Source organism: Amborella trichopoda, chromosome 2 (genome assembly GCF_054954075.1).
Source record: "Amborella trichopoda isolate Santa Cruz 75 chromosome 2, AtrichopodaSantaCruz75HAP2 v2.0, whole genome shotgun sequence".
Taxonomy (NCBI): domain Eukaryota; kingdom Viridiplantae; phylum Streptophyta; class Magnoliopsida; order Amborellales; family Amborellaceae; genus Amborella; species Amborella trichopoda.
The window spans coordinates 42,626,176-42,644,888 of NC_142337.1; the positions used below are offsets into that span (position 1 = coordinate 42,626,176).

General features: G+C 34.2%; 1 protein-coding gene across 2 annotated transcripts; it reads left to right on the forward strand.

Annotated features, from left to right (window-relative positions):
* The first annotated feature begins 2,351 nt into the window (after window positions 1-2,351).
* On the forward strand, window positions 2,352-15,732 carry LOC18440950 (cytochrome P450 714C2). Of its 2 annotated transcripts, XM_006851083.4 has the most exons (5): window positions 2,352-2,953; window positions 4,470-4,696; window positions 13,937-14,184; window positions 14,652-15,021; window positions 15,108-15,732. In XM_006851083.4, exons 1-5 carry the CDS (start codon window positions 2,677-2,679, stop codon window positions 15,531-15,533), a joined length of 1,548 nt encoding a protein of 515 aa, XP_006851146.3. In that variant the 5' UTR covers window positions 2,352-2,676; the 3' UTR covers window positions 15,534-15,732. The 2 variants fall into 2 exon arrangements, with proteins under 2 accessions (XP_006851146.3, XP_088716222.1); XM_088860096.1 differs by lacking the exons at window positions 2,352-2,953; window positions 4,470-4,696 and adding an exon at window positions 13,338-13,430.
* The last annotated feature ends 2,981 nt before the right edge of the window (window positions 15,733-18,713 follow it).

Consider the following 18,713-nt stretch of genomic DNA (forward strand, 5'->3'; position numbering starts at 1 on the left):
ACACGAATTGTACGTTTGAATTTTGAAAACTCATCAATGGAAGTCTTTGGTTATCTAAATGCAGATTATGTAGGGTGTTGTGACAATGGAAAGTCAACCGCTGAGTACATTTTCAAGGTTGATGGTGGTGCAATCAGCAGAATGTCAAGGTTGAAACATATTGCAGCCTTGTTATCAACTGAAGTGGATTTATGTGGCATTGACAGAGGTAGCAAAGGATATGATTTGGTTGAGGAGGTTACTTTATTAGTTTGGAGTAAAACAAGATAAATACATCATTCATTGTGATAACCATAGTGTTATCTATTTGGCCAAGAATGCAGTTTATTACTCTAAGAGAAAACACATAGAGGACATATACTATTTCATTCGGTTGGCCCTGGAGCGTAGAGATCTGTTGGTACAAAAGATCCACAATGAGAAGAACATTGCTGATATATTCGCAAAGGTTGTCTTAATTGAACAGACTAAGATATGTAGAAGGCTTTTGGGTTGGAGTAGACGTAACCTCGAGAAGATGGAAAGTACATTGGTGGTTCTTTCATAAGCTTGTGATTTATTTTCAAGTGGGAGATTATTGTATGTGTAAAGCCAATCACACATGTGAGCTTCATTTTTTATATTTTCTTCTTGGTATTTCTTCATTATTTCGAAGCCATTAGATTGAATCTAATCTAAAGGTTGTGGTGTCTTGTAAGCTCCCAAATATAAGGGACTTGAATCTCATTATTTTAGAGTGAGAAAAGAGAAGAGAAAGAGAACCCACTGTAGGTATTTTTGTACCCTGTTTTTGGCCCTCGATTTCTAGTGAGAGAAAGTACTACAAGAAGAAGTTTTGTTGGGTTCTTGAAGCTTGGCTACTGGCCCTGTTTTAGAAAAACTGTCCATTTGTAAGATGTTTGGAGCCCTATTTTGAGCCCTATTTTAGAGAAATAAAGCTCTATAAATTGGAGCGTTAAACTTCATTTTCTTTTTATCGAAGAAGTAAGAAAAGTCTCGTACTATTTTCTCGTGGACTGAACCACATTAAATCCTTGTATTATTTGTTATGCATGCCGCTGTATTTTTATTCCACGATGTTGCTTTGATTCCATATTGTTTCTATTACTTATTTATATGAATTTAGGTACACAATAGCTCTTAATGTCACGTATCCGTGTTTTATTTTCACTACCATCAATCACAGCACCTAGAACCCCATTCCCAAGCAGTCAATTGTCTCTCTCTCTCTTGGAATTTTCTAGATTTATTTTTACCGAGTCAAATGGGCCTTTAGTGTATAAAAAAGTAAAAGTACAAATGAGGTCTACTTCAATAATGGTCCCTGGTCCCCTTCCAAAGATCGAACCCAAATATGGATTTGGAATGTGAAACACATATTAAGTCGACCATAAATGTATTTTTGTTTTAGGTCAATGATTTTCCAAGGTAAAATATAGTCCATAATCAATTCCCTAAGAATAAGGAAAAAGTTAAATTTGTATGTTTCAAGGTTCAAGTTTTTTGTTTTTGTTTTTGTGTTTTTTTTCTTTGTCCTTTTTTCTACAGATTCATTTTTGCGGTGGTTGAGATGATCGACTTATAAAATTCCGAATAAAAAATCCATCTCGATGGAAGGCCACATTTGAAAAAGTGTGTCAGCCGACGGTTAAAAACTTCCACCAAGAATAGAAAGGTGGGGTTTGGGTGTAATAGCTGAGGAATGTAGTTAACATTCTCGTTCAGAAAATCCATCTTAGAGAAGTATTTCCTATTTAAAATCTCTTTGGCCAATAATATGGACCACCATGATCAAGAACATGAAGGAGAAAAAAAAATAAAAGAATTCATAAATATGAATTTCGAACCCTAATAATAGACTACTTTTTTTTTTTTCTTTTATTTGTGCTATATTGCAAAATCATAAATCCAAAGGGTAAATTTATACATTTGGTTCGAATGATATGAAAAAATTATCTTATGTGGTTAAGTGTGGAAATTGTTTTATATCAATTAGTTGTCAATTGGCATGAAAAGATGCGCTAAGATCAGTTGATAAGATAATATTCTCACATTTAACTACATTAGAAAACATTTTCACACAAATCAAATGTGCCAAGGGAAACATTTTCCAACCCTAAATCCATACCTAAAAAAGATTCTTGGATGGGAATAGCATTGGTATAGGACCGCCTTTTAATGTTTTTCCGGAAAAAAAAATAACATGGACCCCATTACCAACTGGTCCCCCATCTCCTAGCCTACCCCCAAGACTCCGGTGAGAAGTAAAACGAAGCCAATTTAATGCATCTAATTAATGTAGTTAGAAGTATTTTAATGAGTATTTATGAGTGCTTCCACACAAAAGTCAACGGGAAGACTCATTAATCAATTATTCCCAAGGAAAAATTCAAGGGAATAGAAAATCATTTAGATTTATGGGGAACATGGAAGACAATGGGTAGAAAAGGTCTAGTATTATTCTATACCTTTCACCTGTTAAACTATGGAATAGAATATTCCCTTCTTAATGTTGGCCGGTAACTGGAGGTCCCAAACGACCAAGACGTATAATGGTTATAAGAAGGAAAACCCAGAAGCTTTAATGGCGTTCATAGCTAGCCTAGTAGTGGTGGCACTGTCCTTCTACTAAACAGGTGAAGGGATTTGGGATCTGAGTCCCCCACAAATAAGAAAATGGAACTTCTTCTGCAAATCCTATTGTCCCTTGTTTTAGTGAGCTTCTCCTCTTTGATCATGTGTGTTGCTCATAACCTATGGTTGCGGCCAAAAAGAATTCGCGAAACGCTCTCAAAACAGGGAATTAGGGGACCCCGGTCTCCCTCTTTTCTTCATGGGAACCTCAAAGAGATGAAGCAGATGAAGTTTGTGGAGACAGATGAGGAGGAGCAATCGCCCCACGATTATGTACCTCGTCTTTTCCCTTATTTCCATCAATGGAAGAAAACATACGGTATGTATGCGAAAAAAGGAAACTGTTCAGTGGGGATTGGGTTTGGGGCGTTGTTGGTTTGGTTGCTTGATGCCTCAACATACGTCCCACCCTCCATTCCCGGTAGTAACATCATCATCATGAAGAAATAAGATTTAGAAAGTATTTAAAGATCAAATACAATGAGACCATTTACCGGTCACAATTGCTTACAACCATTCGATGTGAAATTTACCGGTCACAATTGCTTACAACCATTCGATGTGAAATTTGATAGCTTCAATGTGTCACAAAATTCAAAAAAATTTATTTTGAAGTTTGTGCGTGGTCAATGTAATAATTGTAGCTACCCAATTTCACATCCAATGGTCGAGATTAATGTGACCACCTTGTAAAGGTAATGGGTATGTACTTTCCAAAATATTTATCATTTTATTTATTTATTTATTTGTTTGTTTCACGGTGAAAGTATGCCTCCTTTTGATGATATCACTACTTTCAATATTTCAAATTTTCCATAGTCATGGTCTTTGGCTACGTATTTTTTGTGATTTTCTTTTCTATTCTTTTCTGATTTAGGTATGCTCCAATTTCTAGCATTGAATTTACTTGCTCCGGCTCTACCCACTGACGCTCTAAATAAGAGAAAACCAATGTGAATTTGGAAAATTGGTTATAACCATAAAAAAGTTGGGAAATGTATAAAAGTAGAACTTGGAAAATTGGTTATAAGTTACAACCATAAAAAAGGAAGGAAATTTATCAAAGTAGAACTTGGAAAATTGGTTATAACCATAAAAAAGTAGGAAATTTATCAAAGTAGAACTTGGAAAATTGCTTATAACCATAAAAAAGTTGGGAAATTTATCAAAGTAGAACTTGGAAAATTGGTTATAACCATAAAAAAGTAGGAAAATTTATCAAAGTAGAACTTGGAAAATTGGTTATAACCATAAAAAAGTAGGGAAATTTATTAAAGTACCTGTAAGAGATTAACTATTCCAGTAATATACCTAGGAACAATTCCAACTCAAAACCAAGTATTCTTATGGGTGTTTTGAAATTACATAAAAATTTTGATTAAAGTGTTAAATTGTTAATCCTCTATAAGTAATTGACAAAATTTCCAAAGAATTATTATAAACTTGAAACAATTTACTTGTTCCCCATTTGATCACCCAGCCGCCTCTGGCGAGAAGCTCTTAGCACAAAATGTTGAACTCATTGAAATATCTTATTGAATGGACAAAACTCTCTAATATACTACATAGAAATAAGCGAGTGTCATCTCATAAGATTAAGAAATAAGCAATTTGATAATGGCAAGAGCTTAAGAGATGCTCAATTTTTATTATCGCGACGGGACATAATCAATATATAATCAAAACAATATTCTAAATAGTATATAAAATATATTATTGAGGTACCAAATATGAAAAGTACTGCTCAACATGCTTGATAAGTTATTAACTGATAATTGACAAATGATCCATAATATCCTTGATTAATTAATTAACTGATAAATTGACTTAAACAGGCTCCACATTTACTTACAGCTCGGGGACTACAGTATTCTTGTACGTAGGAGATCCTGATATGATAAAGGAGATGAGCATGTGCACGTCCATGGAATTGGGGAAGCCGCGAGCGTGGGGTAAGCACAGAGCAGCATTGTTTGGCAAAGGCATTTTAATGGCAAATGGAGAAAATTGGAGACGACAGCGAAAGATTATTGCCCAAGAGTTATACATGGACAAAGTCAAGGTACATACAAAATTGAGATTTTACTGGATTATTTATGCTAAGCTAATAAAAGGTTGAAATCACTGTTTCTGAAAATATAATGGAAAAAGTTTATATAAGGATACTACCTTATAATGCAGAACTACGGATGCCCTTCAAAAATCCATCGGAAGAGGTCGTTTTAATGTTGAAAAACCTTTTGATCAATCATCTCGACAACGAGATGTATGACTATTAAAAGTAAAAAGACTATAAAAAGATTTTAAGTCTCTGAAATAGTGCATTTTACAACATATTATCTACACCGTCCATTTTCAAGATTTTCATATGTTTATAGATCTACTTGATTTTAACCATTTTTAAAATTTAAAATTTTATAATTAGATATAAAAATATATTCTGAGATAATCTTAAGAACATTTTACATCAAAATTATATACCATGATAAAATTTGAAGGTGCACCTTACCTCTACACCTATGGATGCATCCGTATGCAAACTGCACCCAAATATAATAGTTTGGAGTATGTCACGAAGTTAGGGTAAATCTTTTTAGGATTTCGTAGCTAGTCGATGGCAAAATATTTCCGGCCACCTAAATTTCACATCCACGAGATAACAGTTATTGTGACCTCCTTTTACCGACATTATGACCTCTCTGATCCTTGTAATATATTATCATAGATTTAGGATTTAGGCCATCCAACTGTACAGAGATGGATGAAGATTAAGATGTTCCAAACATGTCATGAATTCAGCTCTAGGTGCCAATTTCGCTGGATCCCCATAACACTGATGGTGTGGTAAAAACCCCTTTTGCCGTAATGTTGACATGATCATATTGATCGTAATAGACCTATCATTATGACTACGACAAATCCAAATAAGAACCCTTCTTTCCCTTGCACATACTGTCCTGTCTAACAAAATATATGATTTGCTCGAAAACCTGTCAAAGTCAATATTTGACATTTTTTACCTATTTGAGGATCGCATTTTGGCTGGTTCAGCCGGTCAAAGAAGTTGAAGAATTCTTTCTTAATAATTTCACATTTCTAACTATTTTCTTATTTTACATATACTTTTTTAAATTATAGTTTAACTAGTTCAATTGTTAATCCAACAACTTTTGATTAAACTAAACCCCTCATGGTTCAGATTCCATTCCAATCCTGCCGATAAATATGCTTGCTCTTGATTATCGACAAGAGGCATAAACCATAGGACACTTTGAAGTAATATCCTATTTTACAAATTGTTCAAGAGTGGCCTATAAATACAAAACATAAATATTGTGATTTAGTTTGTCGTTGAACATAAGAACGAAAGTAATTTAAATGCACATGATTTCTATGAGTCTGCTGACCAATCTATTTAAATGTGATCTCTCTCTAAAATCTATTTTAAAAGTGGATTTTGGATTCAAAATTCTAGAAAATGAAAATCTCAATTATGATGGGCACTAACCTGTGGATTTTGGATTTAAAATTCTAGAAAATAAAAATCTCAATTATGATGAGTACTAATCTTAAGAAAGAAGTAACCTTTAGAATTAAAACATGAGTACTAGTTATATATTCTGAACTCGTCGATTTAAAATTTGGGCGGGACAACCGTTCTGCAATATCCATCTATAAAATGTATAGATATCTTGTTTTGGGGTGCTATTGTAAAATTGCATTCCCCCGATCCCTAGACTACTTTCTCAATTTAGATACGTAAACTTGCTTTCTCCACCTCTCGCCGCCCTTTTCGTTCGGCTACCTACTATATTTTCTTCAGGAGTGTGAGGGTCGAGGTCTCTTTAGCTTTTTCTCTCCAAACAATAGTGGAGCTCTATTGCGAAAATATACACAAATTCTAATATTTGAAACAAATGGTATCATTAGTACCAAAACTGTTGGGGGTTTTCTGACCACAATGGTTTTATGAGAGCATGTAATCAATATCCTAGTGCAACAAATAACTCTAATGGGAGTGTGGTCCTAAAGGACCAAGAGAAAATGGTACTAAGGGAGCAAGAAATTATGGTCCAGAGGGACCGAGATAGATAAATGTTATTTACCAATACTCAGACTTTGCTTGACGTGCTAAGCCAGTCGAGTTGGAAAACCCTTGTTACTTAGGCATGTAATAAAAGCTAACTATGGTTTTATAGGTTATCTCTTGATGAGGTCAGTGTTTCCCAGGTGTGTGAGCTAAGGGACTTTGTTACCTTTATGCGTGATGGTTGGCCTTTAGAGACGATGGCCAAATCCTCATCATTGAACCATCATAAGGCACATACATATGATAGCCGTATCGAAAAAACAAGTCACTATTGAAGGTGAAACACGTTCATGTGCGAGAGATTACCTCAATGCACCATAAAGTTATAGTTGCATCAAGTCTGTGTGACTTTGGACTCCTCTCTAGGGGAGAACCTATAATCTATAGACTGCGATTGTGTCATCAAGTTTATTGGCAGACTTTGGTATCATAAACCTTGTAATGGTCAGTGTGTCATGGGAATTGCTTGGTCAGTTTGAGAAAGCTAGTGTGGATTACAGTTCACAATACAAGATGGAATGCTTCAGTGATATTATAATTTCTAGACTCAGATGTACCTGATTCCCAAAATTATTGGGTTTTAATTATTTTGATGTGAAATGATTTTTAAATTGATTATATGACTTTTTATGAATCTCTAGATATATTTTTTTATAAAATAAATTTATAAATTAAGAAATATTATCTTTAATATTAAATATTCATAGAGAAATAAAATTTATTTGTCATATACTAAAAATCAATTTTTTATTTTCATAAATTATATATGATATGGCGGCCCATGGGCACCCCACCATAGATCCACATGGAATATGCATGTGGAGCCCACTTGGAGTCTCATGGATATCACGCTACACATAGTGAGGATATCTTTTTCTATATCTTCTTAATTAAACATGATACGTGTTATGGAAATTTTTTGGATAACAAGATTGAATTTTCAAAAGGATATGTATAAATAAAGAGATTTGTACAAAGACATATATTATCTAATAAGACAAATATTATCTAATAAAACAAAGATTATCTAATATTTCTGACATCTTTAATACTTATAGCGTTTAGGAAGCTGAAGGATAAAGTTCTAGGACCTACCTTTGAATCATGGTGCCTAATCTAAGGATTGGATGGCTCAGATCTCTTACCCAACAGGTCTTGTATGATCAATGATCTGGATCTATTCTCCATAAAATGGCTGACCCTAAGGAAACCCTAATCCCTAGAAACTCTATAAGTAGGGGCTCGCTTTCTCATAAATCCCTATACCTCTTATCTCCCTCTCTTCTCCCTAAGATCTCTCTCTTAGAAAAATATTTCTTGAGTTAGAAATAGGGGCACGCCTTAAAGAGGAGGCATGCACCACACATACAAGGTATTGAGGCCTTGTGGTTTATGTGATGTTCCATGTTGCTCTCATATTGATTAAGGGTCGTAGTCAAGGTTTTCCCATGCTTCAAAGATTTGAGATAGACTATTGATCTCGTGTGTCATTGGAGGAGACCTGGTGTGTAGTGTACTAAGTCCAATCGAGGTAATCTTCCGACATCTTGATTTGTGGGATGCAATATTTTATTTCTTATACTTTCTTATTCCCATAATCATTATGATGATTTTATTTATGGAATAAAATAAGTTGTAATTAGTGGCAACAAGTGAGAACTATTTTTGGTTCTTTATTTGTTTATTTCAAGTAAGTTTTATTGTTCTTCGACATTTGTATGTGTTCTAGTAGATGAGAAATTGAAAAAATTTAAATCTACATGCACCACGCTAGATCACTTTGTCAAACTTTCATTGGTATTAAAACTAGATATCTTGTTGCCATATCTCTTTTATTTCACTATTTTGGTGAGTTGAAAGTCGTGATTTCAATGACCATGGGTTTATGTTCATATGGAAATCCTCTAAAAAGATTATTGGCATGATTCCGATACTAAAAAGGCACTCTGCAAAATATGGATTTTTTTGCTCTTTTGGACCACTGATATGAATAAAAGGATTGGACATTTATTTGGTGCATATTTCAATTATATTTTGTGTTTTTGAGAGTTGGATCTTCCTGCAAACTTTCAGTGGGAGATCTTGGGGGAATTAAGAGTTATGGACTAAGAACTGAGGAGTGCCAATTTTGACCCTGTAAAATCCAGTAACTGTACACTGAGTTCCATGAAAATAATTTTATTTATGAGTAACATTTAATTGTACCTCATGAAAATGAGTCTATTTAATAAACAAAAAAAATCATGAGAAAACCTTTTTGATTTGGAAAATATACTCATTTTATTAAAGAGTGTGCAAGTGTTGTTTCCTGCAACGAAAACTGTCTGAATGGCATGAATTTCAGGATTTTATTTTTATTATTAATAGAATGTTTTGAGGCCTACAATGAGTCTTTAAACTTCTATTTTGAGTCATTAAGATGTGAATATCTATACTTTTCATGGCTATTTAACATAGTGATATGGTGATATTTGTTGCTTTTTTATATCTAACATAGTGATATGGGGCTTGCAGAAGGATATTTGTTGCTTTTTTATATCTACTTTAAAACAGAAGAAGTTTAGAAGAAAAACTCCTGGTGGGTAGAAGGAAAATACAATATTACTAAGTAGTGTTGTTCTTGGAATTATACATTATAACATATTTTGTGACGTGAATGTCACTTATTTATTTCCAAGAAGAAGTTTATCTTTAGGGATTCACATCATAATGTTACGTTTTGGCTACGAATCTAGATTTCAACAGAAAAGGTTGAGGAATAAATTCTTCAAGGAATTGAAAGAAATACATATTTTATTGAGCTGTGACAACCTAATTTTCTTATGTGAAATATGTATTGTGATGTTAATGTCAATAATTAATCGATTCATTATATGGTGTGAGTGAGGGATGGCACTGAGTACTGATTTTGAGTCTATTTCTATACTCCAAAAATTTTCAAAGACACTCTTTTTGAGGTGAGAGATATCATATTTTTTCATAGGATACTCATCTTCTACTATGCAGAAAATCGAAAGATTTGACATGTTAAGACACATCTTTGTATTCTTCGTAATGGAAGCCTTTTTAGGCTCATTCAGGTTTTATAGTGTGTCATGATTATGATTTCAATAAGACTTCAAAGAGAGGTAATACAATGTTGAGGTGATATGACCCTCTATTTTAGGGGTACTTAATTTGGGGACTACAAAAAATAGAAGAAACATAAAACATATAAATGCATCTTCACAATTAAGGGATATGTAGAGAGACTTGGTGGTAGCATTGAAACTCCAAAAGTCAGTGGTAGAATCAAAATTATTATTTTTGGAGTGATGGCATGAAGACGAGTGTTTCTTCATGTTATAAAAAAGAGAAAATCTAAAGACCGAAGAGATGGACACTTCGATGACTAAGTGATTCTCATCAGCTGTGTGCTCTCCCAAGACTACCACAATTCCTCAACAAGAAAAGCCAAGATCAAATATGCCCCAATACCACACACTATGAGATATGAAATCTATCCTATATGCATGGTAAGGTCATATAGGGAAATATGATTTATTATCCTTTATGCTTCTTTTATATCTTGGCTGGTTTTGGGCATATGCATGAAGTGCATGGATATTAATTGATAGGTGCAAACAAGTTTGAAAAAGCTAGTTTTTTGATGCCTTGTATTTTGTTTCCTCTTTGTGCTTGTGTGAACTACTTAAGGTAGTAAGGCACATAGAGATGTGGCTTGATCAAGATCTATTTGACCTAAGTACCAAACATGACAGATGGTATGACTCATTCAAATATGTAGCATAAAGGGAGTGTTATGATAAAACCCGGTCTTGGTGAACCATCCTCTAAATAATGTTGGGTGATATGGGTTGATGCATGTCATGAGGATCTCATGTGAAAGTTTCTAAACATTTGCCAAGAAAATATGCGTATTTAGATACTTTTGATAAACACATTTTAGTTGTGTTTCGCTGGATAAAATTATATGATGGATTTTATGTTTTGTATGGTGGCCATAACATGACATGGTAAATAATTCAAAGTGTATATGGTAAAATATTGTTTGAAGAGTAAGGATATTGTTTTGAATTAAGATTGGACCATTTATGTTAAAAAACCTTGGTCTACGAATATGGTTTTGTGAAAACCCCATTGTCTTGTGAGGTTCACTAAGTCTTTATTGAAAAACATTATAAACCGTCCTATTATTCTCTAACTATTGCTTGTGAAAATATACCAAGTCAAGAATTTTGACAAAAAAAAAATCATTGGGTCTTGAAAATATTTTATAAATATGGGAGAAAGTCTCTTTTATCTATGCAATGGTTTTAAATACCCATAATTCTTGACTCATATTTTATTGTATTGACTATGTGTCGTGTTAGTCAGCTCTTTGGAAACCTCGATTACCTAAGACCATGAACCGTAGGGAATGTCATAGGAAGGCCATAGTGGTAGGCCTCCTTGACACATGTTGTGTGGAAAAGATTACTTGATTTGTATAAATTTACTATCAAGAGACTAATATGGTTGAACCTTTTGTGGTTTAGGGAGGTTTTGCATATTGTGAAACCAACGGGCTTTGAGTTATTTTTTGGCATGAGACTTGTTGTGCTACCTCATGACATAGGCATGAGCATGCTGAGAAAGTACATGTTATATGTGTTATTTTTAACTGGGAGCAGCTATAGCCCCACTATTCTTTCAATTACTTAGATATTCAGATATTCAAGTGTTATATTATGGGATATCTAAATAAACTCAACACTCCAGTGGTAGTATTCTATTTGCATCTTCATCTTTAATAACAAACGAATAGGAAATATACTATTGAATATGTAATTGCTGGTATACCGACGATGCTCTGGCTCAGATATGACGCTCACCATAATAACATTTTAATATGTAAAACCAATGGGTTAAAAACGGATCGGTGACTCGGATCGGGTTCTCAAAAAGCCGATTCGGATCAGCGAATCGACGATTCGGATCGGAAATCAGGTGAATCGGTCAAAATAAAGCTTAAAAAAAATCCGAAAAACTTATTAAAATTCATTATAAATATTGTTTTTTAGGAATTCAATAAGAAATGAGGGTACTCCATTAAGAATTTTTATGTTTTTGAAAGAATATGCGAATATTGATATGTTCTTTCCCTGCATGAACGGCCATTCAGGATTTAATTTACATCACACAAAAGGATAAACATAGAATTATCATGGAATAAGTATATCAACATATATAGACTACAATAAAGCATAAAATTAGTAACATATGATCTAAAAATAAAATGATAGACTTCTTCTTGGTCACGCTAGTGCCATTGATTGAATTTGTTTAACAATTCATTGATTCGATCTAAAAACGAATCATCGATATTAGCAGGCGTTTGACTATTCCCAAATCCCTAAATGTTAGAGTTTTGTTGTGTTTCCAATCTAAAATCCCCGAAGATTGTCCATCCTTCATGCTCACCTGCACTGTCGTGCTCATCCCTACACTGTTGCTGTTGGGACTCGATATGTGAATAATATGGCTGAGATAGGGTGGCTTCAGAATCATCATCTCTCTCATTTTCTCTTTGAATAATATGGATTAAAAAACAAAAAAAATAAATTTTCAAAAAAATCGATCATGGATTAAAAAAAAAAAATCACAAATTTTCAAAAAATTCTATCATGGATTACAAAAAAAAATTCGATCATGGATTAAAAAAAAAAAATCACAAATTTTCAAAAAATTCTATCATGGATTACAAAAAAAAATTCGATCATGGATTAAAAAAAAAAAATCACAAATTTTCAAAAAATTCAATCATGGATTACAAAAAATTCGATCATGGATTACATAAAAATCGATCATGAATTACATAAAATTCGATCATGGATTACAAAAAAAAAACAAACAAAAAAAAACAAAAAATTCAATCGTGGATTACAAAAAAAGAAAAAACAATTCGATCATGGATTACAAAAAATTCAATCATGGATTACAAAAAACTCTATCATGGGTTACAAAAAAACAAAAAACAAAAAATTCGATCATGGATTACAAAAAAAAAAACAAACATTTCGATCATGGATTACAAAAAAAAAACAAACATTTCGATCATGGATTACAAAACATTCGATCATGGATTACAAAAAATTCTATCATGGGTTACAAAAAAAAAAAAAAAAGCAAAAAATTCGATCATGGATTACAAGAAAAAAAAACAAACATTTCGATCATGGATTACAAAAATTCGATCATGGATTACAAAAAATTCTATCATGGGTTACAAAAAAAAAAAAAAACAAAAAATTCAATCATGGATTACAAAAAAATAGATCAAGTATTACAAAAAAAATCTATCATGGATTACAAAAAAGAAAAAAAAAGAAAAAAAAAAAAAAAAAAAAAAAAAAAAAAAAAAAAATCCATACGGCACTCGCCGATTCTTTGTACGGACTCGCCGATTCCGTACAGTGAATCGGCGAGTCACTGTGCAGAATCGTCCGGTTCTCTTTAGAACCGAGCGATTCCCGTTTTTTTCGCCGATTCGATCCGTCCATGGCGATTCCCGAGTCAAACCGGGCGACTCCGGTTCGACTCGGCGTTTTTTTAAACACTGAGTAAAACCAATGATATGAGACCAGATATTGAACCAGGAAAATGTGGGGTCTGGTTTTATTTGCTGTGGATGTACTCCCCTAACTGGTTTAACTAGTCCAAATTGGTCAGTCCCTGAGTAATTCCAAAACCTTACATTGAAGAATCTACATTTAAGAGAAACCAGTTTTAGTGGACTGAATTGCAAGGAGTTTGGTTATACTGAACCTAATTTCGTTCAGTTGTTGAGTCTGGTTCGAATAACAATGACACAAACTGATAACTGTCGGTTTTTGGTGAAAATCTTTGAGATTCAATGCAAAATAATTAAAGAAAGATTAAAAGTCAAACGAAGTCTTCGAGTTCTTAATACTACTTTTAATATGTCTCCCTTGTCATTTCCATATGAGCTTGGAAATAAAATCCCGAAGTTTGGTGGAACTTATTTATGCTTCCCTTTTCAACTACGGGTCTTACAATGAGTCCAAAGGCTATCCATTTTTATCAAATTCAGAAATGTTGCTAATTTGCAAGCAAATATATTAAGATCCTCAACAAATCTAACCACTAAGAAAGCAATTTTTGGTTTTTGAAATTCCTGACAATGGAACTTCACTTTCAATGGTTGTACAGAGCATGATTGGACTGATGGTGGAGTGTGGCATTTCTATGTTAGAAGGGTGGGAAAGAAGAGTTGAAAGAGCGGGCGGAGTTGGAGCACTAAGGGTGGACGAGGATCTGAGAAACTTCTCCGCCGATGTGTTCTCAAAAACATGTTTCGGGAGTAGTTACGAGAAAGGGCAGGAGATCTATCATCGACTAAGGTGCATTCAAAGGGCCATGGCTAAGCAGGGTCTCCTTGTTGGAGTTCCTGGGATGAGGTAAACTCTCAATTCCCTTACTACAAAACCATTTATCCAGCAAACACAAATCTTGTGCTTCATTCAGTTTAATAGCCCACTAGATTCCTGTGCATTGTTTTCCATGTTTATGGATGAAATAAGAGTTATCGAAAACCTGAGTCTCATTATCCCAGTTACCAAGTAAGATTATTTATGGATTTACAAAAAATGTTATTCCCTATAATCCCAATTACCAAAGTAAGATTGTTTGTTGGTTTACAGAAAACATTATTTCCTATGTGCATGAAAACTAAAGCATTTGGGACATGAATCAAGGCCCACATTTCCTTTGTACAAGAATAACGCTCCATGTGCTTAATGATTTGTTTATGTGAGTCATGGCAGGCCCCAAAATCAAAATCACTTCCTCGCCAAATTCCTAAAATAGAAATGATACCTACTTAGACATAGAAATCAGTTAACAACATGTGCTATTTGGCTACTAGGTTTATTCCCAATACGATCAACCGTGAAATTTGGAAGCTACGGCGAGAGGTGAGATCGATAATATTGAAAGCTTTGAAGGAACGCATGGCAGAACCGAAGGCTGCAGCTGAGGACGATCTATTGAAAGCCATCTTAGAGAATAGCAAAGCCGTTGAAGCTCATGCTACTCCTGATGACATTAACAACCTCATTGTAGACAACTGCAAGAATCTCTATTTTGCAGGGCATGAAACCACCGCTTCAGCTGCATCGTGGTGCCTCCTACTGCTTGCCATGAACCCAATATGGCAAACAAGAGTTCGCGATGAAGTGGCAGAGGTCTGCAAGGGATATTTACCTAATATTGAGATGCTCCGCCAGATGAAAATTGTGAGTAGAAATCATTTTTATTTACATATGTTGGGATTTCTCGTGGAACTATAGCCATCTAAACCATTGTTTTCTATGAAATGCAGTTGACTATGGTGTTGCATGAAACAATGCGTCTCTATGCTCCAGCAGCATTTATGATCAGGGAAGCATTTGTAGACTTGCAATTTGGAGGCATTCGGATTCCAGCTGGGACCAACCTCTGGATTCCAGTTTCAGCATTGCACCATGACACTGAAATATGGGGCTCTGACGCTCATATTTTCAACCCCGAGAGGTTTGCGAATGGGATAATTGGCGCCTGCAAAAACCCTTATGCATTCCATCCTTTTGGCTTTGGTTCCCGCACTTGTGTGGGCCAAAACTTCGCCATGGTAGAACTGAAGATTGTGATTTCTCTGATAATATCGAAATTCAAGTTCAGCCTCTCTCAAACATACTGTCATAGCCCAACCTTCCAGCTAGTCGTGGAACCTGCAAATGGACTTCAACTTGTAATGGAGAGAGTGTAGTGATAATCATTAAGGGTCAGTTTGATTCGAAAATAAGTTTACGAAAATTTTAAAATTATAATTTAGTTAATTGTAGATTGAAAAGTTCTGATTTATTGTGGGGTTGTTTGATTACTCTAAGGTGATATGTAATAGAGGAACTGTCAAATTAAACAGCTGTTCAATTATCTTTACAGATAACAATTCTGCATTGGTGCCACTGATGGAACTTATGTGCCTCACTGTAACAAATTTTACCCTAACTCACCCTAATCTCCAATATCATATCAAATTCACATTCAAATTGCTTTTATAGCAAACTTGTAAAGTAAAAGATTGGATATCTGAGAGAGAGGTTGTAGGGAGAGAGAAGGTTTCAGGTTTGGTTGGGGGAGTGAGATCTGGGTAACATTTGCGGCTCTCTCTCTCTCTCTTTTCTATTAACTCAAAAAAAAAAACAGTGAGATCAATAAAAATCAACACTAACATAAACCTAGGATATTTCTGCACACCACTGGACATATACATGCTTCATAAAATCTTATATTTAACTGCTCCCTTGCATTAAACATATTTAAGCCTTCCCATCGGTACACCCTGTTCAGTTTTTGTAGCAATTAAAAGCCTCATGAGAACTTGTATTCAACTATTTGATACAGTGAAACATAAATACAGTAGTCCTTGTGGACCAAGATAGGCAAATACTATTTGTCTATACTCAGACTTAGGTTGACGTGACAGGACAGTCGAGATGGAAAACCATTATTACCTGGGCATAAAACAAAACCGATGAAAGTTTGTGGGTTCATTCCTTGAAGAGGTCGGAGTTGCCTAGGAGAGTGAGCCAAGAGGCTGTGTGACCCTAGTGTGTCATTATAGGCCGTTAAAGACGACGGCCAAAGCCTCATCACTGAAGCATCACACGGCATGTACATATGATAGCCGTATCGGGAAAGCGAATCACCATTGAGGGTGATGCATATATAGAAATTACCTATATACACCATAGAGCTATGATTGCATTAGGTCTGTGTGTCCTAGGACTCGTTTTTAGAGAAGAATCTGTAATCCATAAACTGAGATCGTGTCCCATTGCCTATTGGGTGACTTTCATAACCCAAGCATGAAACTCTACAGTGGTCTATGTGTTAATATGAGAAAGAAAATATGGATTATAGTCCACAATAGAAGATGGAGTGCTTCAACGATAGATCTAATTGGATCTAATTTGTATAAAATTATTTGAAATTAATTATTTTAATATTAAATGATTTTAAGATTGACTATTTGAATTTTTGTGAGTCTCTAGAGATATTCAATCTTTAGTTTTTAAATATTCAAAGAAAAATAATATTTAATTTTAATATTCCTAAATCACCTTTTGAATTTTATAGTTCACTAATTATATGGGGGCCCACCATGAGCTATGGGCCACCATAAAATATATCATGTGGGAAATTTATGTGGGGCCCACATGATGCTACCAAGGGTGGAACGGCCCACCTATAGTGAGTCATACTTTATATTTTGTTATAAGGCCACAAAAGGCTTGCAAATATGTTGAAATAATATATGATTTAAAATTTTAGAGGATTAATTGCAATTAATTATGTTTAATAAGATTATGGAAAATTGTATGATTGATAATTTTTTTTAGGTTTCATTATTTGATGGAATTAGGTTTAGAAAACCAAAAGATAAGGTTCTAGCAACTTCATTTGAATCATGATAGTTAACTGGATAGCTCATATCTCTCCCCGCACAAGTCTTAAATGATCAATGGAATGGATCTAATCTCCATACTCTAACCCCCTAGAAACTTTATAAATAGGGACTCTCCCATTACCAAATCACTACACCTCTCTCATCTAATTCTCTCTAGCCCCTCTCACCTAGGGTGCTACGCCAGGCCCTAGGCTTTCTTTCTATGTCATCTCTCTTAGTAATATAGTAAGAATAGGGGGCCACACCCCAAGATATGCTCACGAGGGGCTTTGCCCCACTCACATAGATTGCCTAAGGGATTGAGGCCTTGACTTGGTCTTAGTTGTTGCATGCTTTAATAATTATTAAGAGTTGCGGCTTTGGCTTTCCTAGAATTTGTAGATTTGAGATAGACCATTGATCACTTGTACCATTGAAGGAAGAGATTGGGTATGGAACATAGTAAGTCTGGTTGAGGTAATTTTCTGACATCTTACTTTATTCTTTACAATCTTTTTTATTTCGTGTGTATTTTTACTCCCATACTTTTATGTTAATTTTTTATTTATTGAATAATAAAAGAAGTTTTAATTAGTGGCAACAAGTGAGAACCTATTTTAGTTATTTTTTTTGTTTATTTTGAGAAAAATTTATTGTACTTAGGCCATTCTAGGAGTTTTAGAAGGTGACAAAAAGAAAAATTAAAAACCATATAAACTGTGCTAGATTACCTCGTCTAACTTTCACACTTTCTACTCACAAGTCTTCCATTTTTCCTGAATTTCATCGCCATGCCACTTAGGCCAATGCCAATATCCCCTTAGGGAGCAAAAACCTGGAATCATCAAAAATGAAAACAGTGAAAATGAAAAGCAAAAGCCTGGAATCGCAACTGATGGACGTCTTTAAGTTTGATTTCAGTGATTGCTTCTCTAATGATCGAGACGTTCTTCTTCCTCGGTTTTAAAGAGAGAAACGTATATGGATTGGGTTAAAAATTGTAGGAGCGGTAAGTGGAGAGAGAAAGAGTATTGAAGTAAGGGTAACGTAATAGAGATAGAGAGAGTTACAGGAGCGAGGAAGAACAGCCCACTTCTTTTCTTGAGAAATGGAGCATGCCGATTTCGGTTTAGGCATTGTGAGTTATACAGGTAAGGAAAAGTTTATATAAGGTTGCAATTTTAGAACGTAAAATTAAAGATTCACCTCAAAAAAAATTTTGGATATTGGAAAACCCTCTAATTAATCATCTCAACATCGAGATGTATGTCTATGAAAAGAAAAAAAAAGATTTTGAGTCTTTAAAATAATGTAACTTGCAACACATCTGAACTGTCCATTTTCAAGATTTTCATGTGTTTATAAATTTACTTGATTTAACTATTTTTAGAGTTTAAAATTTCATAATTAGAAATGGAAGTAGATTCTCAAGACATCTTAAAAATGTTTGATACCATATTTATGATAAAATTTAGAGGTGGTCAGTAATTGGATTGT

Coding starts and splice junctions, on each gene's coding strand:
- LOC18440950 (XM_006851083.4), top strand. CDS start 2,677: ATGGAACTTCTTCTGCAAATCCTATTGTCCCTTGTTTTAGTGAGCTTC. Junction 2,954..4,469: donor TCAATGGAAGAAAACATACG/GTATGTATGCGA, acceptor TGACTTAAACAG/GCTCCACATTTACTTACAGC. Junction 15,022..15,107: donor TGCTCCGCCAGATGAAAATT/GTGAGTAGAAAT, acceptor TATGAAATGCAG/TTGACTATGGTGTTGCATGA.